This window comes from Convolutriloba macropyga, chromosome 12, assembly GCF_964194025.1.
Source record: "Convolutriloba macropyga chromosome 12, txConMacr16.3, whole genome shotgun sequence".
Lineage (NCBI taxonomy): Eukaryota > Metazoa > Xenacoelomorpha > Acoela > Convolutidae > Convolutriloba > Convolutriloba macropyga.
The window spans coordinates 25,302,265-25,326,137 of record NC_134479.1 but is presented as its reverse complement, the minus strand read 5'-3'; the positions used below and the strand labels follow the sequence as shown (position 1 = coordinate 25,326,137).

The window sequence follows — 23,873 nt, the reverse complement described above, 5'->3', positions numbered from 1 at the left end:
ATTCCACAAAAAACGGGAACACTTAAACTACGGATTCACAAATAAAATGCAAACAGCTTCCTCTACGATGTCCCTCAGTGGACTATTACGATTTGATAGAGAGGACAAAACGGAAAGAGTCTTTGCTCAAGAGGAAATTATTATTTGATATTTCAAGTCTGGTTGAGTTCGAATGGCTTTAATCATATATCATTCATTCATTACGCTAAAACAAATGCTTTCCCCTTAATCTTTTAAATTATTTTGTGCATTTGATATCAACAATTTTTCTTCCGATTTACATTCCTATAATCATCTAACATTCTACTTTCAAACACACCACCAACATAAGTTTAACTCAAGGCCGTTATTATTTAACTCATTTTACTTCTAATCTGAGTACTTAATTTTTATTACTTTTCTTGAAACCTTCGCTTTTGAATTTGACTGTTCTGCTTATACCTGTTAAGTTTACCTGAATATGATTGTTTACGTTTAAATTCGTTTTATAACCTTGATGAAATGAAAAATGATTACAGGATAATTTCAAAATAATCCCATCAATGTGCTAAGCCCTCATTAAGTTAACTTAAGTGTGTTGATTAATACTCAAGTAAAAAATCCGACTCACAAACTGTTAAATAACAATCCTTCAAAAGTAAACTGCAAATTGGCCCACGCAAAGTTAAACATTAACTTTTTCTCTGCATTGGTAGGGGATAGTTTAAATGAGCTTGAATAGCTAATAGCGGGAGCAATTGTAGTTGCAGGAATTGCATGTGCAGTAGAAGCAAAATTCCTTCAGTTTCATTTAAAAGGAGATACTTTTTTATCATCCAAAGGCCACTAAAATTGTTTTTGCAGATATTATAAACAGTTTTAAACAAAACGCTCTCACAGAAATTTATACAATAGTTAGAAACTAAAAATTCAACCCAGAAACAGACACAGTACAAAAATTTGTGGTAAAGTTGAGAACAGAAGCCAATAATGCCTGCCCAACCCTTGTAAAAGAGAAGTAGTGCAAGCAGGACGCTGATGCTCTCAGTTTTGCAAAAAAAGGTCTTTAAAGTTTAAAACTTTCTTTTCCTTCGATTTACCTCTATCTTAAACGTTCATCATTAATGAAAAGTTTGAACTAGCGTTTAAGGTGATTTTTTAAATTACAAAGTATAGAGAGAATAGTACCGATTCTCAATCACACATAGCTGAAATAAAAAGGAATAAGCGGATAAACACCAATCCTGAACAGCTAAAGTAAAAAGCTATCACTAACTAATTGTATTGTAATTTAATCCCCTAAAGTAGCACTTTTGGAAAATTTTTTTAAATCCGGGTTGAATTGCTTTCATTCTAGTGATTAACTCCGAAAATTAACACCTAAAGTTCTAAAAAAACAAAACTTTAAAACACTAATATTTTTTTTGTTCTCTGAAGCGCACGTGTGTTGAGTTAATCTCTTTTCCCCGAAGAGAACTAAATTGGCAGAAAATATATCTTGAACGTTGTCTATATCTTTTGGACTCGAACATAACCCCCTTTTTACGTTTTTAGTTGAAACTGGACAACAGCAACAGACTTTTGTAATGATTGAGTAGATAGAGTAGATTGAGAAGTGTTACTTTTGGATTCGAGGAGTACAAATTTCATTGGGGGTGCGAACGGACGAAAAAAACTGGTTTGATCAAACCATTTTCTCCCCCAATCCTCTTTTTTTTTCGTTGGTTGGCTGATAATTTTTTTCTCTGGCTTTATCAATTTCACACAGCAGTCCCATGGTCTCAGGCGGAAATAAAATTAACGAAAAGAGACTACAAAATGCAATTTTTGTAAGAAACTTCTCATCGTTAACGTAAAAGAATAAAAACAGACAAAAAAGAACCCAATTGCAATTTCTGTAAGAAGCTTTTCTTCTTATTGTTAAAAACACTGAAGAACACACACATTAGAAAAACTCAACACGTTAGTAAACACATACTCATTAAGAAAAAAAGCAAATGGTTTTTCATAAATATGACAAGACAAAAAGACGGTTAATAGCAACAAAAATTCCTTGATTTCGGATATTGTTAACATGCCTTCAATCTCCGGGAAAAAGAAAGTTGCGTAATCTAGACGGGAAAAACAAAATTTAACCATTTTTTATTGAGACCAATACTTTGTCAGGTCTGACGCAACACATGCAAAGTTTTACTATTGATGATTTTGATTTGCGTTTTCACGTTTCTACATATAAACCCTCTTCCACCTTGATAAAAAATTAAAATTATTCTAAGTAGCTGTACTCGACCAACAATCAAACAAAACAAAAGTACTATACTTAGACTGGGGCCCAAAATCGGACGAATGGGTATGCTGTAGATCAATTTGGCCCTACTCTCAATTTAGTAGTCAAATAACAACAAGTGAGAAAACTCCCAATGATTTTGCAGCCCGCAATGACGAGCTAATCTCTGCCACATACAACGAAGTAATTGCCGAGAGTAACAACTTCCAAAATACAGTAAACGTGGAGCTAAACGCCCTCCCAGACCTTGAAAAGATTTGAAGGAAAAAAAATTACCCACACTCCACTTCTTTCCTGTCAAGTTCTGGCTAAGATGTTCTGAATTTCTAACATTTATCATTGAGGGCTTTGTTTCTCAACCAGGTTCCCCAGTGGAAAAGACTCTTTTGTAATTAGCAAATTAGTTTTGAGCATTAGCAACAGAGGAGGGAAGAAACACTAACAGCAGCAAGAATGGCTCATGTTATGTAGATTTGAGCGTTGGAAGAATGATGAATATGCTGGGCTGTGGTTCGGAGCAGCCTCAATGAAACAAGCCAAAAAATTAAATCCTGAGTCAATGGAATCATTAGCAGCACGTGGAAAATCTCTCTGCCTTCAAGGCCAATTGGGACATGCAGCAAAAATCTTGTCTTCGGATGGAGTGGCCCCTGATAATAAAGAAACGCTGAAAGAATTGATCAACATGCATCCAGCAGAAGAGGTTCTACCGAGTGAAACTGATGATTATAGTAGTTATGCTTATCAGATTGACGAAGCGTCTGTGTTTAAACAATTGTAATCTGTCTCAAACCTCACAGCAGCCGGTTCATCAAAAATGTACCATGAGCACCTTCTACATGCCGTAACGTGCGCAGTTCCAAATCAATTGAAAAACATCTACTTTAAGCATCACAAAATTAGTGAACGTGGCAAGCAGAGGGCAGCTCCCCATTTTAGTTGCACAAACTTTTTGCTCTGCTCCGCTTACAGCGCTGAAAAGGACGAAAGGAGGTGTACGGCCAATTGCCGTGGGAAAATTTTCCGACGCCTTATAGCCAAATTTATTGCGCAAGAGGCCAGTTCTGAAGCTCTTGAACTTTTCTCATCCAGACAACTTGATGTGGCAGTTAAATGCAATGCTGAAAGTATTGTACATGCATTAAAAAAGTTTTGGAAAGTTATTGAACCACGAAAAAGCGGGCCTGATTCAAATTGATTTCAAAAATACATTCAATTCCATTACGAGTAGCAGTGTGCTATATGCAGCGCAAAAGTTCATTCCCTCAGCATAGCGAGCTCCTTTTTAATGCAAGTCACATTCACATTCAATCAGGAGTTCAGTTGGAGACCCGCTGGGGCTCTTACTGATCTCTTTAGCAATTTGGCCTAATATCAAAGAAATTGACAATAAGTTACCAAATCTTATGCAGAACTCCTGGTACTTTGATGATGGAATTTTAGCAGGAACCGAAGAGGAGCTCTGTGAATCATTAGAAATTTTGTCAACTCTTGGCAACAAGTGTGGGCCTTGAACTCAGAAGAGACCAGTGCGAGTTGTGGTCCACCAACTGTTTTATAGCTGTTGATAGCAGAATAAAGAGAAACAGCCAATCATGAATCCAAATCTTGGGCGGAGCAATCGGAACAGCCACTTTTGCTTTTGGTGCATCGTGTTTAGAAAAACGGGTTAAAAATCTCGAGAAAGTACTAGTCAATCTAGACTATTTAAAGGACTCTCAGTGCGCTATTGGACACTCATGCCCGCCAATAAACAAAACAAGAGCTGGAGTTTGACGTTTTTTGAGCCAATTCAAAGCTGCTTATATTGGTTCCTTATCACAGTCAACAAACATAGTAACCAAATTACTGGAGTGAACCCAACTCACGAAAGTTGTTTCACAGACTTAGTGCTGGAGTTTAGCACTTTGGGTATTCCTCATTTGACGCAACAGAAATTTCTAGAACAATTTGACAGTACGGTTCTAACAAATCTTCTCGAAGTTCAAACCTCCAACAGAGATACAACTAGACTGTTATCTTTTTTCTTACATCAGTCAGGCGCCTGGTTGACGCAGCAGCTATCCCTGCTCTTGGCTTACATCTTCAACCTAAGAAGTTCCAAGCTGCTCTGAAATAACGTTTAGGAAGTCCACTCTATGAGTTGGATAGGAGATGTCCATATTTTATGTCAGCTATTTTGGACATATTTAGAATCATGCAGTTTCATGCCAGGGGCGTGGCGATATTATCTCTCGTCGTGACAAAGTACCAGACGCAACAATGACAGCTTGTTCGTTGGTCAATATTTCCTCTGGATGTGAGAAAAAAAATCTTCTGCCGGAAAACAATTTAAGGCTGGGCGACGTGTATTTGCTCAGTTCTATAGCAGGACAACCCTCAGCTTTAGACGTCAACCTTAAGTCCCCATTGCAAGACAGTCTTATCTCAGATGCGGCGAGGATATGTGTTTTTGCTCTAACCCTAGCTGAAGACAGAAAGATTGCAAATTTTTACCAGAAGTGCAGCGATATGAGCATCCACTTCAGACCATTGGCGTTAGAAACTTTTGGCTGACTATCCGAAACAGCGCGGAAAATGTTGAAAAGAATAGATCTTTTATCTGATAACAGAGATTTCTAGCCCTCAGCCCTCAGGCCTATCAGTAGCCTTCAATCGCCTCACTCAAGCGATATCAAAAAGTGCCATGCGTGGCTCAGCCACAATGCTGATTGCAAAAGTTTCGCGATTATGAGCCAGAAATGATGGGGTCTGTTGTATCCAATTATGCTACTATGCCCAATTAGAGGGTCACAAATGTCTGGTTCAAGAACTCACTAACCTCAAGTTTTATCGGAATCACATTATGAGCGGCGAGCCCTTCTTTGTTTAAATGTCACCCAATGAGTGGGGACTTCAGTTAATTTTACTGGTTTTTGTCCTCATCCATCAGCAGGGAAACTTCGAAATCACCGAAGGAAACGAATTTTCTCAAAAATATCCAATTGAAAGTACAACTGCTCCTTTTGCGTTCTTACCTGATGAAGTGGGGGAGAACTTCAGTAAATGAGCCATTTCTGAAAAAGCATTCACAATTTGTTCTTTCAATGTCGAGTTTTTATTCTTAGCTGACCAAAGTGGGGAGAATAGAAACGAACATTTCACGCGTGGAAACTTGAAATGTACAGTTGAATATTGAATTATAGAACTACTGATCTGTTGAATTAATTACCATAGTTATGATAACCAATATAAATATAAGTTATAAAATTCAAAAAAAAAATTAATTGTTTTCGTAAATGTCCGAGTATTTATAGACTTGACCCTCTCTTCGTTTTTTTAACTTAGTTTCATCAACGACAAGTTCCCTTCGTTTTCCTGTAGAAACAAGCATAATTTTTTCTACTGGTCAAATGTTTTAATTGTCTTTTTAAGGCATAAGACCTCTCTGTTCGTGTTTCAACTCGTGAATTCTTTTATACTTGTCAATATTGTGGTAGTATAATTGTCAATACTTCGTTATATTTTCACAAAACTCTTTTGATAACATTGACACCCATTGGTGTTTGAATGAGAACCAAATGATTTTATCACAGCTTTCTAGTTAGTAGCTACTGCCTTTAATGGTTGAATTTATAAATTGTATCTCCGTTTTGTTTCGCCTGATTGATTTTATCTCGTGATCCAACTTAGTCTTTTTAGACTAATCCTTAGACTTGTCCAATCACTGATCCCTTTGGTTTCTTCTGTTGTTGTATGTGAATCTGTTTCGTCAAATCATTATCTTAATGTCGGGTTCCCTTGCTGTTGAGAGGATGCCCAATGGAACAAATTTAAGGTTTTGCTTTTAATGGCTTTGACACCTTTCTCAATTACTAGTCATATGAATTTTACACAACCACCAGTCTTATGAACTATACTGGTTAATGACAAGTCTCCCTGGCTTGTTATCGAGGAATAAATGAATCGTTTCAATAATTAGCGGTGGTTTTGATGACTTTCAACCTAATTTTCATAAAAAAAAATTAAAATATATTTTTTTTCTTTTTTTTTCAGTTATGGCCCTTTTTGTTTTTGTTGTCTAATTTTTACCTATTCTCACTGAAGAGAAATTCCATATATTTTCTAGTGAACAGATTAATTTGTTGAGTTGAGTTTTTCTAATGCCTTTTTCGATAGCGTTTTTAGGTGTTTTATTCATAAAGATTGACATTCAGTTTTGGCTGTGATCATTTTTTTTGTAGTAATTTGGTTTCTAAGTTGCACTTGTTCCGCAGTCTTGTTAATCAAAAATTATATTGGTCCTCCAGTGCGGCATAATTTAATTTGTTTTGTGGTTTGAGTCTAATGAGTTTTTTTCATACGCCAACTGTTCTTGAAAAATACGTGAAAGGTTGAAAAATCTATTCTGCTTCATTTGGTAGACAATCAAGGCAAAATGTGGCTGAGTGGCCTCGGAATATTACGGGCTAACACAGATTACCGAGCCTTCTTGTTAGATTTATATGCTACAAAAAACAACATCGTGCTGCTTAAAATATAATTAAGTAACATTCTATGGTGTCAGCATTCACATGACAAAGTTAACCTGGGAGAACCCAATGACCATAATATACTCATAAGGAAAATCAGCTTTGCATATAAAGACTTAAAATGCTCTTGGCATGCAATTTTAAACTGAAGATTTTTCGACTGAAATGTGCTGGTTCAGCACTGAAGTTATCTGGAGCCTTTAAAGCTTTATAAATTTTGCGTGCTGGCCAAATACTGATATGAGAACTTTCTTCGCAATAGAAAGTCTTATTCCATCCCCCATTTTGAACATTCTATATTCAAGTTGATAATGGACCTCCCTGACACTATTAGGAGCGACTGAGACATGAGGAAGAAATGGAATATGAACGACGCAGAATGGAGAGAGAAGCTGAAGAAGAAAGACGCAGGAGACAGCGGGAACTGGAAGAGGAGCGGAGACGAATGGAGGAGCAGAGGAGACGGGCAGAGGAAGCCGCGCGAGTAAGTAGCAAATGCATGGAGTGGGGATAATTGAGCGGGGGGTATAATACGGATCTTTTCCGTTTGTGCCCCAAGCTTAGTGGGCGCATATTATTTGGACCCCCAGACGCACGTGCCATATTTTTGCATAATAATTTACTATGCAATGGTACGTCCTCTGTAACTGGTGGGCGCATAACGTACTGGGGGGGGGGGGGGGCACAAATGGGAAGAGATCCGTATAATACAATAGTACTTACATTTATATGCTACAAAAATAAGACATCGTGCTGCTCAAAATACAATTCTGTGCAAAAACATGGATTCAACTTTCACGTGACACGGTTAATCGAGAGGGGAACCCGATGATCTAAATAAATTCATAATGAATATTAGCTGCGCACATAAAAAGTGAAAATGCTCTTGGGATGCAAAACATTTAAACTGAATATGGTAGGGTTTTTGTGACTGAAACGTGCTGGTTCAATGCTGAAATTATCCGGAGTATTTATCTGGGTAAAAATAGATAGTTTAAACTTCAATTGTGTAGCCAGATACTGATAAGAAAACACTCTTCGCACAGCACAGTCTTATTGCAGTCCCCATTTTCAATGTTTTATAATAAAATTGTCCGACAGAGACAGGCGCAACTGAGACGTGAACATGAGCGACGAATGGAAATTGAACGACACAGAAGAGAGATAGAAAGAGTCAAGGAAGAAGCCTACAGGAGACGAAGGGAGCAAGTTAGTAGCATTTCGCAGATAGGATACTAATCAAAAATAATTAAGCAATGTCATCTGCAAACCCTGTTGAGATTTTTTTGACATTGAACGTAATAAAATTTGTCACTTTTTCGCCTAAGCCAAATAAACTCTTTTTGTGGAATTTCGTTGGTATAGCTGTCCGTTAATTTTAATGGTTAGAATAGTAAGTTTACTTCAAAATGGACAGAAACCATTGATTCCTGTTGACATCCCTGACTGGCGACAATGGTCGGCATTTCTTAAAAAGGATACCATTAAAAACAACAATAATGATCAAAAACAACGTCTGTTGCGTCAGTTTTGTAGCATTTCCTGAACACGATGGTGTATTTAGGTTCGCAAATTGTATCGTAATGATCAACTGATTTATATGTGGGCATCATTGAGTATATCATTGCGCGGAAGTCTCTCTAAGTGTCTCATTGCTGATCTGTGCCAACCAGTTGCCATTAATATAGTGGTGATTATTAATAGCCCGAGGGTCGGTTCTGCTACCCAAAGTGTCTCATGAAAACAAACGAGTAAATAGAAAAAAAACAAAGAGGCTCGAAATGTGCTAATGTTCCCAACTTAGCAACGGAAACATATCTTTATCTCTAGCCTGAGATGAACAAAAAAAAAGGTTTGACAAAAACAATAAAAAACGATAAGCATTTATCAAAATTGAGTTAGATAACAGATTTCAAGAAGAGTAATCTGAGGAGAAATTTAACGAGAAAAAAATCAATCGAAAGTTTTCTGCTAAGTAAAATAAAAAAGAGCTTTCTTTTGAAAGTATTCAGTTGCAAAAGCAAAGGTGACGCATATTCACAGAAAACGACGTTGGAAAACAGTAATTTTTCATTCATTTAACTTCAAAAAATCTCTTTGTGAGAAACCTTGCTTTAATAATGCTTTGTATCGAGTCACAAGACTTCATTGAACTAATTTTCCAATATTATCCCTAGGAAAATTATTTCAAATAAACCATTTATGCAGATAATTTCAACAAATATTTGCCTGAGAATTTTTTTCTCAGGGACTTTCTCAGAACAAATTTAATTCAGCCAAATGATGTCAGCTGATTAAAAAAAACTCTTTAAAAACAATTTTTAACAAGATCTTTCAGCCAAACAAGTCCAAAGAATCCTCTGACAACTATTTTTCACTGCAAGCTGCTTGATAAAAAAATCGCTATGTCAGGTGAAAAAAACACACCTGGAAAAGGTTCATTGAGATATCAGAAGAAATTTTAAACAAAAAACAGAATTCTTCTGAAAAAGGTGTCTTTTCAAAAAAATTTTACTCAATTACTTTCAGAAAAAAACAATGCCGGAAGTTTTCCGAAAAGAATCCCTTCAAATCTCCCCAAAACAAGTCTTCCAATCAATTTGCAACCCAAAAATTTTTCAAGAATAGTCTTCCAGGTCAACATACCAAAACAACCAAAAAGTTAATTTCTTCTTCTTCTTCATCTTCTTCTGGGAGGATACACTGTCACAATAAATGAAGTGTCGGTAAACAAATTGACCAAATAAAATAATTTTAACGAAAAATGTTCCTTGAGAGAATTCAAAAAACGATCACCTAGAGAGAAATTTAATCAGAATAAAGTTTTCAGTGAAGAAAATTTGCAAAAATATTTCTCAAAAAGAACTTCTCTGTTAAAACTATGCATAGCATAAACAACTGCTCAGCATTTTGACAAAAAATTTGTTGGGAATTCGTTCTTTACAAAATGTCTTCACTCAACTTTGGAAAAATTTGTCTGGGAAAAACCTTGCTTTACACGCGTATCCAGTCACAAAAATTTACCCAACTACATGCTATAATATCCTCACAAGAACATTATTTTGAAAAACTTTATTCAATCAGATAATTTACGCCAGTTCTTTCAAATAAACCCCGAAGAAAAGACTTTTTTTCCAAAAGATATATTTTGTCAAAAAATTTCAACGGTCACAAAGAAAATTAAAAAAAAATCTGTAACAAAAATTTCCGAAATTTGCCGGAAATATCCAAAAATCTTCCAAAAATTTTTGATATCAAGTTTGAAGTACAAATTTTTTGTTTTTTAAATTCACGACAAAACTCACTTGGAAAATCTTCAAAATAACTTGCAAGATGATTAACCAAAATATAAAAAGTGTCTTCAGAAACTTTTAATGCCAAATAATCTTAGAAAAATCTAGTGCTAATTGTCCTTTTTTTGCAAAAAAGCATCCACTATTACAAATGCAGTCGTATTTATCCAATAAAAATTCAGGCAAAAATTTGCAAAAAAAGTTCTTCAGGTTGAAAAAATGGCTTAACCACCTAAACAAACCTTTTTCTCTTGGAATAGAAGATATCTTAACAAAAATTATGAATCAAATTATATCCTTACCAAATGAGGACTATTTAAGGTAAAATGTTCCGCAAAAAATTTTTTCAACAAAAAGTGTCAAATAAGAAGTTTAAAAAATTTAAGTAATGTGAAATTTAATGAACAAAAGATTTTCGAAAAAGATTTTTTCAATTTGAAAAATTTCAGTAACCTAAATTCACAAAAAAGGCTTCTTCGTAAAAAAATCCAAAGCAAGATTAACAACTCATCATTTTCGTTGAAAAATATTTTGAGAAGTTATTCCCTACAAAAATTATAGAATCAGTAACTTCAAAAAATTGTCTCTGGGATATTCCATTACATATGTATCCAGTCAAATGATTTCATCCCATTTATATATATCCTTTACGCTATCCATGGGGAAAATATGTCTCAAAAAAATTCAAGCAAATAGATGCCACAATTATACCCTTAAGAGTAATATTTTTACAAATGCTTTTCATTGAATCGATATGTTTTATAAAAATTATAAGAAAAACTAAATTTATAAAGTCTTCCATCCAATAAAAGACCATAAAACCCTCTGAGAAAAAATTCTTTTTTTTTCAAGCTATTAAATTTTTTTTTTGTTTTCTAACAGCACATAGAGCTCACTTTTTTGAGGTAATGTGTTTGCAAAATCAGTTCTTGCAAAAAAAAACATTCTAAAAAATAATTCAAAAAAGCAACCTTAGTCACCAAGCAAAAATATTGATGGGAACGATATTTTGAATCAATATAATTATGCAAATGTAAATGTAAATGTAAAGGTAAAGGTTCACAAAAGAGAAGCTCTCTTTTAATTATATCTCTCAGCAAAAAAAAATGGATAATCATGAAAACGAAAAATCTTCGTGGGATATTTTCTTACAAAATTTTTTGTTCATTTAACTTCAAAGAAATCTTTCTGTAAGAAAAATTAATTCTAATATGTACTCAACATACATTGTAAGGTGATAAAACTACTAATCTACTCTTGGAAATTTTTAACAAACACTTTTCAGTCAAATTATTATTGGCAATTAAAATCAGAGATCAATCTATTGGTGAAAAGAACTCTGAATGTCCAAAATATCTTCTAAGAGAAACATTTCTCATTCGACGCTCTCCAAAAGAAAAAAATTACTTATTTTAAGTTGCAAAGCTCACTTGCAAAAAATGTCCTTAAAAATACCGAGAAAATTTTTTTCCAGAATGCTACCAAAATACATTTTCTTTCGGTCAAGTGGTTTCAGACTAACCTAAAGCCAAAAAATCTTCCTTTTGTCCAAAAAGATTTCATTCATAAAAAATTCTCAGTCAAAGTGATCCGCCCAAATTTCAGCTGAATTAATGAAAATAGGGTTCAAAAGCTTCCTCCTCGAGGTTAACATGCCTTATCTATCAAAACAGGTGTTTACTTGCAGTTGAAAAAAAAAACACATTGAAATCAAGTAATGAGTCAAAACTTATTTAGAAAAAATTGTTTCCCAAAAAATTTTCCGCAATAAACAGATTTCGAATTAAAAATATTGGATTAGAAATTGAAAAAATCACCTGGGTAGAAAATTAACAGGAAAATATTATTATATCAAAAGTTTTCATTAGGAGAATTATTTTCTTGGGCAGAATGGTTTTCATTAGAAAAGCAATTCAGCCAAAAATTCATTTTTCACATAAATTCTGAGACAAACAGAACTCATTACCAGAAATTTTCAGTAAAATAGTCCGGAATAAAAACTTCTCATTTAAAACTTTTGAATAATTTTTTTTGCCATTTTACGTCACAAAAAAACCATCTAGAAAATTGTTCTCGAAGATATCAAAAAGTTTAAGAAAAAACCAAAATCCTATCGGAAAATGTTTTTTTTCTAATGTTATCTGAAAAATAACAAAATTGTAATTTTTTCTATAAAAATCCGTTCAAACTTTTTGAGTTACAGTTATCCAGTCTAATTAGAGCTATTTTTTGACCAAAAGTTACAAAAATTCTCCTACGGAGAGGAGACTTACCTCAACAACATAATTTTTCGTTCCTTTCCATGAAGCAAACTATATCAGTAGGCGAATAGCAAAAAATGCCAACCAAAAACTTGAGAAGTGTTCGGTGAAAATCTTTTTTTATAAATTGTTTGATAAGAAATTTTGAAAATTTCGACTGGGAGAAATTTAGTAGGAATTTATCCAAACTGGACAATTTCTGCTACATAAATTAACAAAAAAGACTTATTTTAAAAACATTCTTTAGCAAAAATCAGTAACAGCTGATCCTCTTCAGCAAAATTTTGGGAACTCATTTTTTACGGAATTTTTTTAGCCAATTGTTTTCAAAAAATTTTCCTGGGAAAAAAACTGCTCTACACATGTATTCATTCCTATGACTTCACCAGTTCAAATTCAAAATGTTATTTTCCAGGAAAAAAATTCTTCAAGAAAACTAGCGGAAAAATTCAAAAGTGTACATCTGAAAAAGTTTTCAATCTGTATCCAGTCGAAAGATTGTAGCAAATTACTGTAGCAAGAATCAAACCAATAATGATCATCAAAAAAGTAAAAAAAGGGCAATCCATAAAACGTTTCGCCAGAAGTGTTCAAAGCATTCTCTGGGAAAAAAATTTATCAAACCAAGATTTCAACAAAAAATTTCTAGAAAATTTACTTCACAGACGTACCTTCTTAAGAAATCGTTTTTGCTATTGTAATTGCAAAAAAACTCATTTGCATAAACGCTACTCATCATGAAATCATAAAAAAGTAAGAATTTTAGAGAACTTTATTTTGAAAAGTTCTGCTTTTGAATAAGTGTTCAATCAATTAACTTTAGAACATTCATTACAACAAAAAATTTTTTTATTTTTAAAATTTTTCATTTAAAAAATCAATAAATAATTTCTAGTCAAGTTTCTGCTGAAAATCAGCAAAAATACCATAAAATATTATCAAAAGACAAAATGATCAACTGAATCATTTATTAAAATCCCTTATCATATCCATTTCATTACAGAAGCAAACCTATCAAAGATTTTCTCAAGAATTCCGCATAAGAAAATTTCTTATTACTAAGTATTGAGTCACAAAGTACCTTTAAATCGTTTCACCAATAACGCATCAAAATATTGTTTTCGCAAAAATTGTTTTGCAAAATATTTTTTACCATAAAATTTCCAAAAGAAAAAATTATTAAAAATTGCTATTGGAAGAAATTTTCCATCAAAAAAATCCTTAATTAAAATAGGAAGACTTTTTTTTGAAAAAACTGCCCGTGCAAAAACATCAGCTGAGACTTTTTTCAAAATTATTTCGGGGAAACCATAACTCACGACAATTTTTTCGTTAATTTACATAAAAAACTCTTTGGCAAGAACGCTGCCTCACATTTGTATCCCGTCAAATGAGTTCAGCCCGACTCATGAATTCAAATGAATTCAGTTCCCAGTATAATCTTTATCAACAATAATCCCCAGCAGAAAATGTAAGCCGTACAATTTCACAATTGTATCCCTGAGAAACATGTCCTAACAGAAAGTGTTCAGTCAATTGATTTCAGACCATAACTTTCCTAACAATGCCACTTGGGGAAAAATCTTCTCCAAGCAATTTTACTTAGTCGAAATAGTTTACTAAAAAATGTTTTAAAAAACTCCATGACAACATTTTCATTCAAAAACTTACAAAAAATCTGGGAAAATTTGTGCTCACATCAAACCATTCAACACAGAGTTTTTCCTGAATTAACTTTACAAAAATACTCACATGGAAAAACGTTCCTTAACAAATAAAAACGATAAAGTATTTTAAGGAAACCTACCGAGAAAAAATCTTGCACCAATAAATTTCTTAAAAATTCAGTCGTTGTTTTTTTCATTCATGCAATTTCAGTAATTGTTTTACAGTACAGTCTCAACAAGATTTAAGCAGAGCAATTTCACAAAAATCCAAAACTTTGTTGTGGTCTCCAAGAAAGATATTTCATAACAGAAGCAATTATACAATATAACTTTAGAAAAGTTCCACGCGGAGAACACTCTTCGACACTAAATGTTGGCCAATTTTCATTGAAAAAAATCGGTTTGTGATAATTAATACTAATTTAAAAAATCAAGTAAGTTTAAAAAATTCACCCTAGTTGAACATTAAGTGTTGAATAAGTGTTCAGTCAAATAATTTCAGAAGATAAAAGTCACAAAATAATTGCTAAAAGCAATCTTTCAGGAAAGGTGATCAGTCAAACTGTTTAATGGCAAAATTTTGCAAAACGTTTTCTTAACCTTTATTAAGCAGAACGTTTCCTTAACAATCTCAGAACGTTTCTTTAAAAGAAAATAAAGCTGAAGTGTTCTATCAAATCTTTTTTTGGGAAGACTTTTCTTTGAAAGAGGTACAATCTGAAAAAAAATCTCACAAAAGATGTTCACCTCGGAACGAACAACTCTTCCGCAGTCACTTTTCAGTAAAAAAAATATGGAAAACTTTCGGGAGAACACATTCATTGAAGATAAGTTTCCAGTTGAATATTTTATGCATATTCTAACAATTTAGAAGAATTTAATTTTTTTAATAGAAAACCTGCCGTTGAGAACCATCTATTACAAAAACTACAGAGTGCGAGAACTTGAACGGATATATTTCAAACTTTTTGTCTGAAAAAACCATTGTTCTTTAGATGAAACAAGGCACAAATTGTCAGCCAATTAGTTTCACAATAATCTCAATGAAAAAATTTTTCTGGAACCATCAGTTTTCAGTTGAACAAAAATCCAAACAATTATCGTGTTACAAAAACAACCAAGCAAAAGAGAGTCCTTGACAAATGATACTCAATAAAAACAATTAAGCCAGATAGTTTCCAAAAATGTTCATGGGAAAAGTTTCTTGAAGAAAATTTATCCAGTCAAAATTTTCAGCGTATCAATTTTAGAAAAATCATCTGGAATAAACATTCCTCAACAAAAGGTTTATGTAAAATAAGTTCAAACAATCAATGCCCCAAATTGCCCCAGGAATTAGGAAAATGATTCCTCAGCAGAAGATATCAACTGAAAATTTTCACAAAAAACAACACCTTTGAAAAATATCTGTAAAAATGTTTTTCAAAACACTTTATTCAAAAAAGTTCAGTGGAAAAACTTTCCCGATAACAAAAATCCAACTAGAAATTGCATCTGTGACGTAAATTGTTAGATCAAATACTTTAATTTGACTAGTTTCATTAGCTGGATTATGCACTTGCTCGAATAACTTCAACTAAAAAAAATTCTATTTGAAATTGCATGGAAAGGAAATTGCCAAGCATTACAAGCAATAATTTCAAAAAAGTCGAAATAAGCGTTTTAAAAAAAATCAGCCAAAGGTTTTTTTGCTAAAATCTCCCTGAATTTTTTTTCAGTCAAATAATGTCAAACTCCCGGTTAAAATCAATCCTCACTAAAAAAGAAGCTGAAACGGTTTATCAAAAAAAATATTCAGTCAAAAACTTCAACGCAATCGCTTTCACAAAAATGTTTTTGGCCAAATTTTCCTTAAGAAAACAGACAATTTAAATTTGACAAGAAGTCTTTGAGTGAATATAACCTAAAGAATAGGTGCTTAATGTACTAATTTCGAAGGTTCAAATTAATAAAAAATAAGACTAAGTAATACTAAAAAGAATTCAGCTTTGAATGTCTTCCAGCAAACGATTTCACAAAAATTACACTGGCAAATTTATTCCTTAAAAAATTCAGATGAGTAGTTTCAGAATAAAGCCCGTGGTATTACATTCCTTAACAAAGACAATTCAGTCAAATATGCTCACGGACACAAGTTCGCAAATTTTCCCGTTATAAAAGATCGATTATACAAAAGATGGTGAGTAGAAAAATCCTTCTTCGGTAAAATTTCCTTATGGAAAAAAATTTGCGAAAGAAATGGGAAAAAGATTTGTTTTAAAATTTGCTCAGACAAAATAATTATATATATATATATATATATATATATATATATATATATATATATATATATATATATATATTTAAAGCAATAATTTAGAATAAAACAACTTCCGTGCTAAAGACATGCTGCAAAAACATTATGCAGTAAAATAAAATGAGCGGATTGTCAATTGTTTCCCTGAGGTTAATAATTATTCAACCTCAAAAATTCAACCAATATTAATAAGTTTCACGAAAATCTCCAGTGGAAAAAAATTCTGGACAAAGATACTCAGCCATATGACTGCAATCAATGATATGCTTAAAACTCAATGTGGCAAAAAATTTCTCCAACAAGGTTTGTTTAGTTAAATTTTTTCATCCAATTAAAATAAAAAATCCCCTTTTGAAAAACTTTCCTCTATAGAAGATGTTAGTTGGTTAAATTTTATAAAAATCAAGTTGGAACGGTTGTTTGCTATAGATTTCATTCAGTAGAATAATTGAAGAAAATACATAATGAAAACCATCCTTTCTAAGAACAGTTCAGACAAAAAAGCAACAGAATTTTTTTCTGGGAAAATTCCTTAAGAAGAAGTCATTTCATTGGTTTTGCTGGAATCCGTTTTGGAAACACATTTCACAACAACAGTCATACAATCAATCAGAAAATTATAAGCTAAAAAACAATCTAAGAGAAAAAATTATCAGCTAAAAACTTTCACATCCGTGTCTTCGGAAAACATTCCCTCAACAAAAGATCTTCAATAAAATAATTGAGTCTAATATTTCCACAATCATTTCTAAAAATTTCCTTGCTAAAAAGACTCCTTATTAAATTCTTTCAGTTGATTTTTTTCAGCCAGTGATTGTCTTGAAAATCATTGCGCAAAAACGTATTTCATCATGGTAAAAGAAAGTAATTTTTTTTCGTTATGGCAAACAATAAACATAACTAATTTAGTTTCTTTGTTTAGTAAATGTTACGACATTCATAATTAAAAATTACTACATTATAGCTACAGGAATGAAACACTGGTTCGATTATGGATCGATTCTTGTTGCAAGGTAGACTGAAGGTCAGTTAATTATAACAATGCAAACAACTACAAACTGACATTATATGAGCATGAAATAAGTAAATTTAGAACTAACTATTTGACCAATTATCAATTTTGAATAAATGTCAAACTTGTTCGGAGTTCTTGACGGGTTCGGATGGTGAACTGAGCACAAGAGAGAGTTGGCTTTGGATAAGGTCATTATGACGCTTTAATGAGCTTGCCATGTACAAAAAATGAAAGCTTGAATTGAGACGTAAAAGCAAAATTTAAACAAAAAAATAGTAAGTTGACACCATTCAAGTGCTAAATACGAGAGTTGTAAGATTAACTGAGACGTGCAACTTGGCAAATATATAAACCATCTTTAGCCTTAGTTGCATGCAGAGTTTGATTGTTGTCGCTAAGTGACAAATTACCACCAATTAGTTGGTGAGATTTCAGAGTTGCAATAAATTTCGACATCAAAAACTCATCAATTTCTCAAAACTAAAATTATTTCCTGAAATTACAAGCTAATTTTCGGAGCTGTCAAGTGTGGCGCTAACATGACTGACCGTGTTTTCATTCTCAAAAACCCCTTTGTAGAATATTGGCAAAAATTTGACCGTTGGTCTTTTCAGTTCTCCTGCTGTTGTGTTGATAAGAACTGATCTTACCCCTTCTTTTTTATCATGAAAAGTGTCGTGCAACCCTCTCATTTTATATTCTGACCTCTTGACATCTTCATCTACAATCCAGACAAGCTCATTGGTTGTACACTCGGATAAGTTTTTTAATCAACTTCGATTGCTGATTCCATCGTGGCAAATACCAGTTGGACCATCGTTTAAATATTATGTCTGCATAGCACTATGCTCTTCATATAAAAACGATTGTTTTAGGAAACAGTGATCAGATATCAAAGCTTTTAGATCCTCCGGATCGTCTGACACTGCTATCAAAGAACGTGCAGTTGGTGTTTGATCTACCATACGCTGGTCGGTAGGATTTTATCAGTCAATCCTCGATTGTCCTAGAAAACAAACATAGCTTTCTTGGAAATAAAAACTAATCGTTCCAAGATTCCTCCAAAGTTGGGCACACCTGGTGGATTGCATTTCCAAGTAAACTTCTTTAGTGCCATTTAAGCCACATCTTTTCTTTTCCCCGCTGATGAGGAGTTCTTTAAAATCAGCACCTATTCATAGAAAATTTGTGCCCCTTTTGATTCAAAATTTGGGGACTGGCTCCACTTGCCATGAAACACGACACTGCAGCTAAACAGGTTTCTGTGTCCAATTTCTCTGCCATTTGCAACGGGGACAGCTAGTTTTGTCAAGCAAGTGAAAAGGCAGCACCAACGCATCAGCGAACATCGTAGTAGCTTCACTTCAAACGTTCCAAAACAGTCAGTACCAGTTTTGGTAGATAGAAACACTTGTTCCGTCAATCTTCAAACTGGTAAATCAGCCATTGAATATTGAATTGGAGGCGAGTCTCTTCTACGGAATTTCATACATTTTTGCTTTTCGATCGCAAAGCATTTCGTATACCAATGATTCAGTGTTTTTGCTGAAGGACACTTCATACGTAATCATCTTTCTCATTGTGACACTGTTTGTGGCCGTTTTCTTCGAAAAAATGAATTAACCACTGGGTGCTTTGCTGAAAGCAACATGGGATATTTCCCGTCGAATTCAAGATCTGCATGTCTAATCCTTCCTCGAATTATTATCGCACCGTCAGTTTGAGCAAATGGTAGCCAATTCCTCTCTGTGCATTTCCTGGGGAATATTGATCCAGCATGCAAGTGAGATAAAATTTCATGAAAAGATTCTTGCAAGTGTTGCGAAGAACTTTAAGGCGTTCAAGTTTGGCATTTCCTCAGCTGATAAACACTGGAAAGAACCTCTCCTTCTCATCCGCATACAAAATTCATTAACGATTGGTAAATTCATGAACGAACTAAATCGACTTCAGTCTGTGAGCTTCTCTGCTTTAAGAATATTTGATGTAAACGTAGTGTCTTCTTGCTCATATTTGTCGTTTATTGATGAATCCGAGGTGCCAGCCATGTGCATATATTTTGCATTGGCCGTCCCGTTTAACCAAGTAGTCTCTGCGAGTAGTTGCAGTTTGATGCCTCTTGCTCAGATATCTGATGGGTTTTGGACTCCCTGTACATGTCTCCATTAATCTTCACGATGTTGTAATTTTCACGATCTCTGCCAATTGGTTTGCGACAAAGACTTGCTGTTTCTTGTTTGAACTACTCAACCATTTTTTTTTACCGTTGATGAATCAGAGCAATGAATCACTTGACATAATTAATTGTCGGAGTTTTGCCTCGTACACAGCTGCTCGCAGTTCTAACTTGGGGACCGTAATGCGCCTCATTGGATCTGCACGGCATTTCCCGATAACAAAGGTAAATTCGCGAGTGTGTGGGTGCTGTATCGAAGCAATTACACAAATAGCTTCCTCTGAGGTGGTGGGAACACGTGTAAATTGTACCCAGTGGATTTTCAGCAAAATAACGTCTGGATAACGAAAGGGTAGGCATCTGATTCAGTTCTCCATTTCAGATATAGCTGGGTGTATTCAACCGAGAACTGTTCATCCCATTCATGGTACTCTTGTGCCTATATCTGCTTTAGCAACATGATGGTCAGATGTTTAATGGTTCAAATACTGATGCTACAAATGAGAGCACAATACGCTCCGGTATTTTCTGAGGAACTGCGTCGTCAATTCCTCTGCATATTTTCACTTCCCACTTCAAACCAAGCACAGAAGAACACATGGGTCCTGTTGCAAGGGTCTTACCTTAGTAGTAATAGGGTGAGCAAGTCACCCCGGGGGGGGTGTAGACCCCATGTATTAAGATAGGGTATAGGAGTAATTTTTGAGAGAGGGTCTACACTAATGTATTAAGATAGGGTATAGGCGGCGTACATGTTTTAAGATTAGTAATAGCGGCCGCCACGTATTAAGATTAGCGGCCGCCACGTATTAAGATTAGTAACAGCGGCCGCCACGTATTAAGATTAGTAATAGCGGCCGCCACGTATTAAGATTAGTAATAGCGGCCGCCACGTATTAAGATTAGTTATAGCGGCCGCCACGTATTAAGATTAGGAATATCCTCCGCAATGTATTAAGATTGGGGATAAATCTAGGGGTGTTCCAGGGGGTGAGTAGTAAGGTGGGAGCAGATCAGGGTGATTTTTCGGAGCCACTTGTCACGTGATTTTAGAGGTCATTTAGGGATTAGCAGGGAATTATACATGCAGCGCGCAGGGAATTGCACAGTCAGCGCGTACGTACAGGCGGGGAATTATACATGCAGCGCGCAGGGAATTGTACAGTCAGCGCGTACGTACAGGCGGGGAATTGTACAGGCAGCGCGCATTAACGGATAATTTCCCTCGCAGTAAACTTCAACATTTTTTGGTTTAACCACAGCAATGTATTAAGATTAGGTATAGCCGCCGCAATGTATTAAGATTAGGTATAGCCGCCGCAATGTATTAAGATTAGGTATAGCCGCCGCAATGTATTAAGATTAGGTATAGCCGCCGCAATGTATTATGATTAGGTATAGCCGCCGCAATGTATTAAGATTAGGTATAGCCGCCGCAATGTATTAAGATTAGGTATAGCCGCCGCAATGTATTAAGATTAGGTGTAGCCGCCGCAATGTATTAAGATTAGGTATAGCCGCCGCAATGTATTAAGATAAGGTATAGCCGCCGCAATGTATTAAGGTCAGTTATATCCACTAAAAATGAGAAAATTGAAAATTTTTAAAAGAATGAATTATGAAGGTACAAAAAGACAGACACAGTATTAATCAAGTACATTATAAGTAATTTTAAACACAACAGAGAGCGCTCACAATACAAAAATTGATTCAATAAATTACAAGTTCAGGGGTACAGTATGAATTCCATCAGATAACACTTTTCGTTTAGGATAAAAATATGAGAGTCCTTTCTTTGTTTGTTCATAGGTAGCGACGCAGTGGTTGATTGTCCGAAATCCTCTATTTGTAGATGTTAAATTGATGATTTCTTCCATCACTCGCCGATATTTTTCCAATGGTCCATCTCCGGTCTCTTCCAATGTTCGTTTGTTCAGTCCTTTGCTGCTGAATTTGTACTTATCCGATTTGGCATCGTAGCAACAATATGTTTTGCTACAGAGACAAATCATTTCAGTACATCTAAATTCTTCCTTGAACAGACCTTGTTCACGCTTATCGTACTTTTTATGTTTATCACAACAAGTTCTAGGGAAGAAATTTTGTACAGCATCAGCTTTGAAAGAATCATCACAATCGTGTTCCCTCAGAGTTTCCCAATCTGCTTTTTTAGATGGACGAATGCAATCGTACAAATTATCGTGCGCTAGAGCTAAGTATAAGGAGTCAGTGTCCATTTCTAACTCTTCGAACGTGTCGACATCGCAAAATTTATCAAAAAAATTGTAATAAAGCTCCAACATACGTAATTTTGCGTACTGAAGTATAAAAAAGCCGACTATTATCGGTTCACGGTGCTCAATTTTTGATTTTACAAGTTCAACTTCGTATAGTTCTTTTGACACACTGTTAAGTCTCTTAAACAATTTCCCGTTGATAGCTTTGTGTGTCTTTTCATCGTTCAAGTATTTTGTCTCTGTATGTCTGCTTCTGTCCATGATTTGGTAACGATAGGAACTATTCCCTAACAATTTCATTGTTTCTGCTACAACGCTTGATTCAGGATTTTCATCTCCAACTCTTCTAGCATCAACAACCGATTGGACAAAATTGTTGAAGCATTTTTTGGGTGTGTACTGAACGAAGCGATAAATTTTGGTGCATTTTAGCCCAAGACTAAGGTAAAAATTGAGTAATGGTGTTATGACTGTTCCATTCTCCAACTTGAAGCTTGAAATTAACATGCGTTGCGGTTGCTTGAGTAAATCGTTATCAATTGCATAATCCCTCATATAATCACCAATATCTGCTCGACTAACATTATAGTTTTTAAAGATTGGTGGAAAGTTCGAGAATTTGTATTTCAACCCATCTGGAACTTCGAGATCACACTGAACGTAACCAAATAGTTTATCTTCTCTTATCTTTGTAAGTAGAGATTCTTGAGTCAGAGGTAGCTTGAATGGGAAATTGTTTCTCACGTGAATTTTTACAGATTCATCACCTTTGACAGTTTCCCACCAGTTACATTCCCATATCTCAACAACTTTATATCCTTTGTTTCGCAAATAGTCTCGTCTTAGTTCATCGTATTCCCGTTTCTTTAACCCTTTCTGAGTCTCTTCCTCTGACATGCTTGCTCTTGCTTCCTGACATGCACAAAAGTGAAAGTAACAACCCATTGCTTCAAAAATAGTTTTACAGTGAGCACAAAATCCGTCTACATTAAAACAATCAATCTTTTTCTGAGTTCCAGTTGTGTAGTAGCTTTCAATAGTGCAGTTAGGACGTTGAGATTGTAGGTACGACATAACCATGTTCTCAAATTTCCTCGATTTATTTTGTCTAGCTTTAAACTTCTGAGAGTCTGAATCAAACTCCCATCTAGTGTAAAGCCCAGTGGGCATTTCTTGACACATTGAGAAGGGGTAAAGTTGACTGGCGTCTATACCCACAATTGATTTGCAAATGTTTTCTGTGTTTCGAATATAGGTTTGATCCACAATTGCTTTTCTGGTAAACACAATAGAGGGACCACCGGTCATATCTTCGCGTATTTTATCATGTAAATCTTTGTCTGCTTCAACGAAAGGATAGAATTTACTATTAGTTGATTTGTGTAGACAAATATTTGCTAAATTAGGTAGTGTGCAACCCAGTTTTAACATATCAATCCCTTTGTTATGATAGAATTCCATCATTTTCTGCATCGCTTCTAGTGTCGGGACAACATCTTTGTTATTATGCCACCTGACAAAGTCTTGAAAAGTTGTCATTTGTTCGTGCTCCCACACACTTTCCAGGTAATTGTAGTTGTCGAATCCCGAGGGGGGCACTACCTTCAACCTAAGTTTTTTCAGAGCTTCCTGTTGGGAAAGTCCACTATTCAACAATTTTGTGAAATCCGTAAATTCTTTTTCCAAGGGATTGTGATCTCTCAACTTACTAAAGAAACATTCGTAAGGGGGGTAGGAAAGTTACATCCAATTTGTTTGGTGAGTCGAACCATTCATAAGGGAAAAACCCTTTGGTCTCATTTGTCTTGTAAGCTTTGAGGAACGAATCTAGTGATGTTGCTCCACCAAGAAAGTTTAGAATATCGAGAAACTGAACATCGCCAAATTTAAAGGATACAAAATGATTAGCTTTTTTAATAACCGTTGGTTGAATATCGCGCTCGTGAATGAGGTAGGGTAGTAAATAAGACTTGATAAGATTCAGATCATATTTCCCGCTGTTGAATCCAAATACAGGTAAAATGCTGACATAACGTTCAAAATGTTGTTGTAGTTCGAGAAGTTGATTTTTCTGAATTTGGAGGAATTGAGTCGACATATCAATTTCTTCTTCTTCGATATATTGAAATTCAAACATTGGAGTACTCTCAT

General features: G+C 34.5%; 1 protein-coding gene across 1 annotated transcript in view; it reads left to right on the top strand.

Moving 5' to 3' along the window:
- Window positions 1-7,117: 7,117 nt before the first annotated feature.
- The window catches only part of LOC142350804 (uncharacterized), a 46,097-nt gene continuing 29,341 nt past the window's right edge, over window positions 7,118-23,873 (top strand). The window contains exons 1-2 of the mRNA XM_075402760.1: window positions 7,118-7,261; window positions 7,879-7,986. Of these exons, the coding sequence (XP_075258875.1) occupies window positions 7,136-7,261; window positions 7,879-7,986 (234 nt within the window). The 5' untranslated portion in view covers window positions 7,118-7,135. The remainder of the gene's footprint in view (window positions 7,262-7,878; window positions 7,987-23,873) is intronic.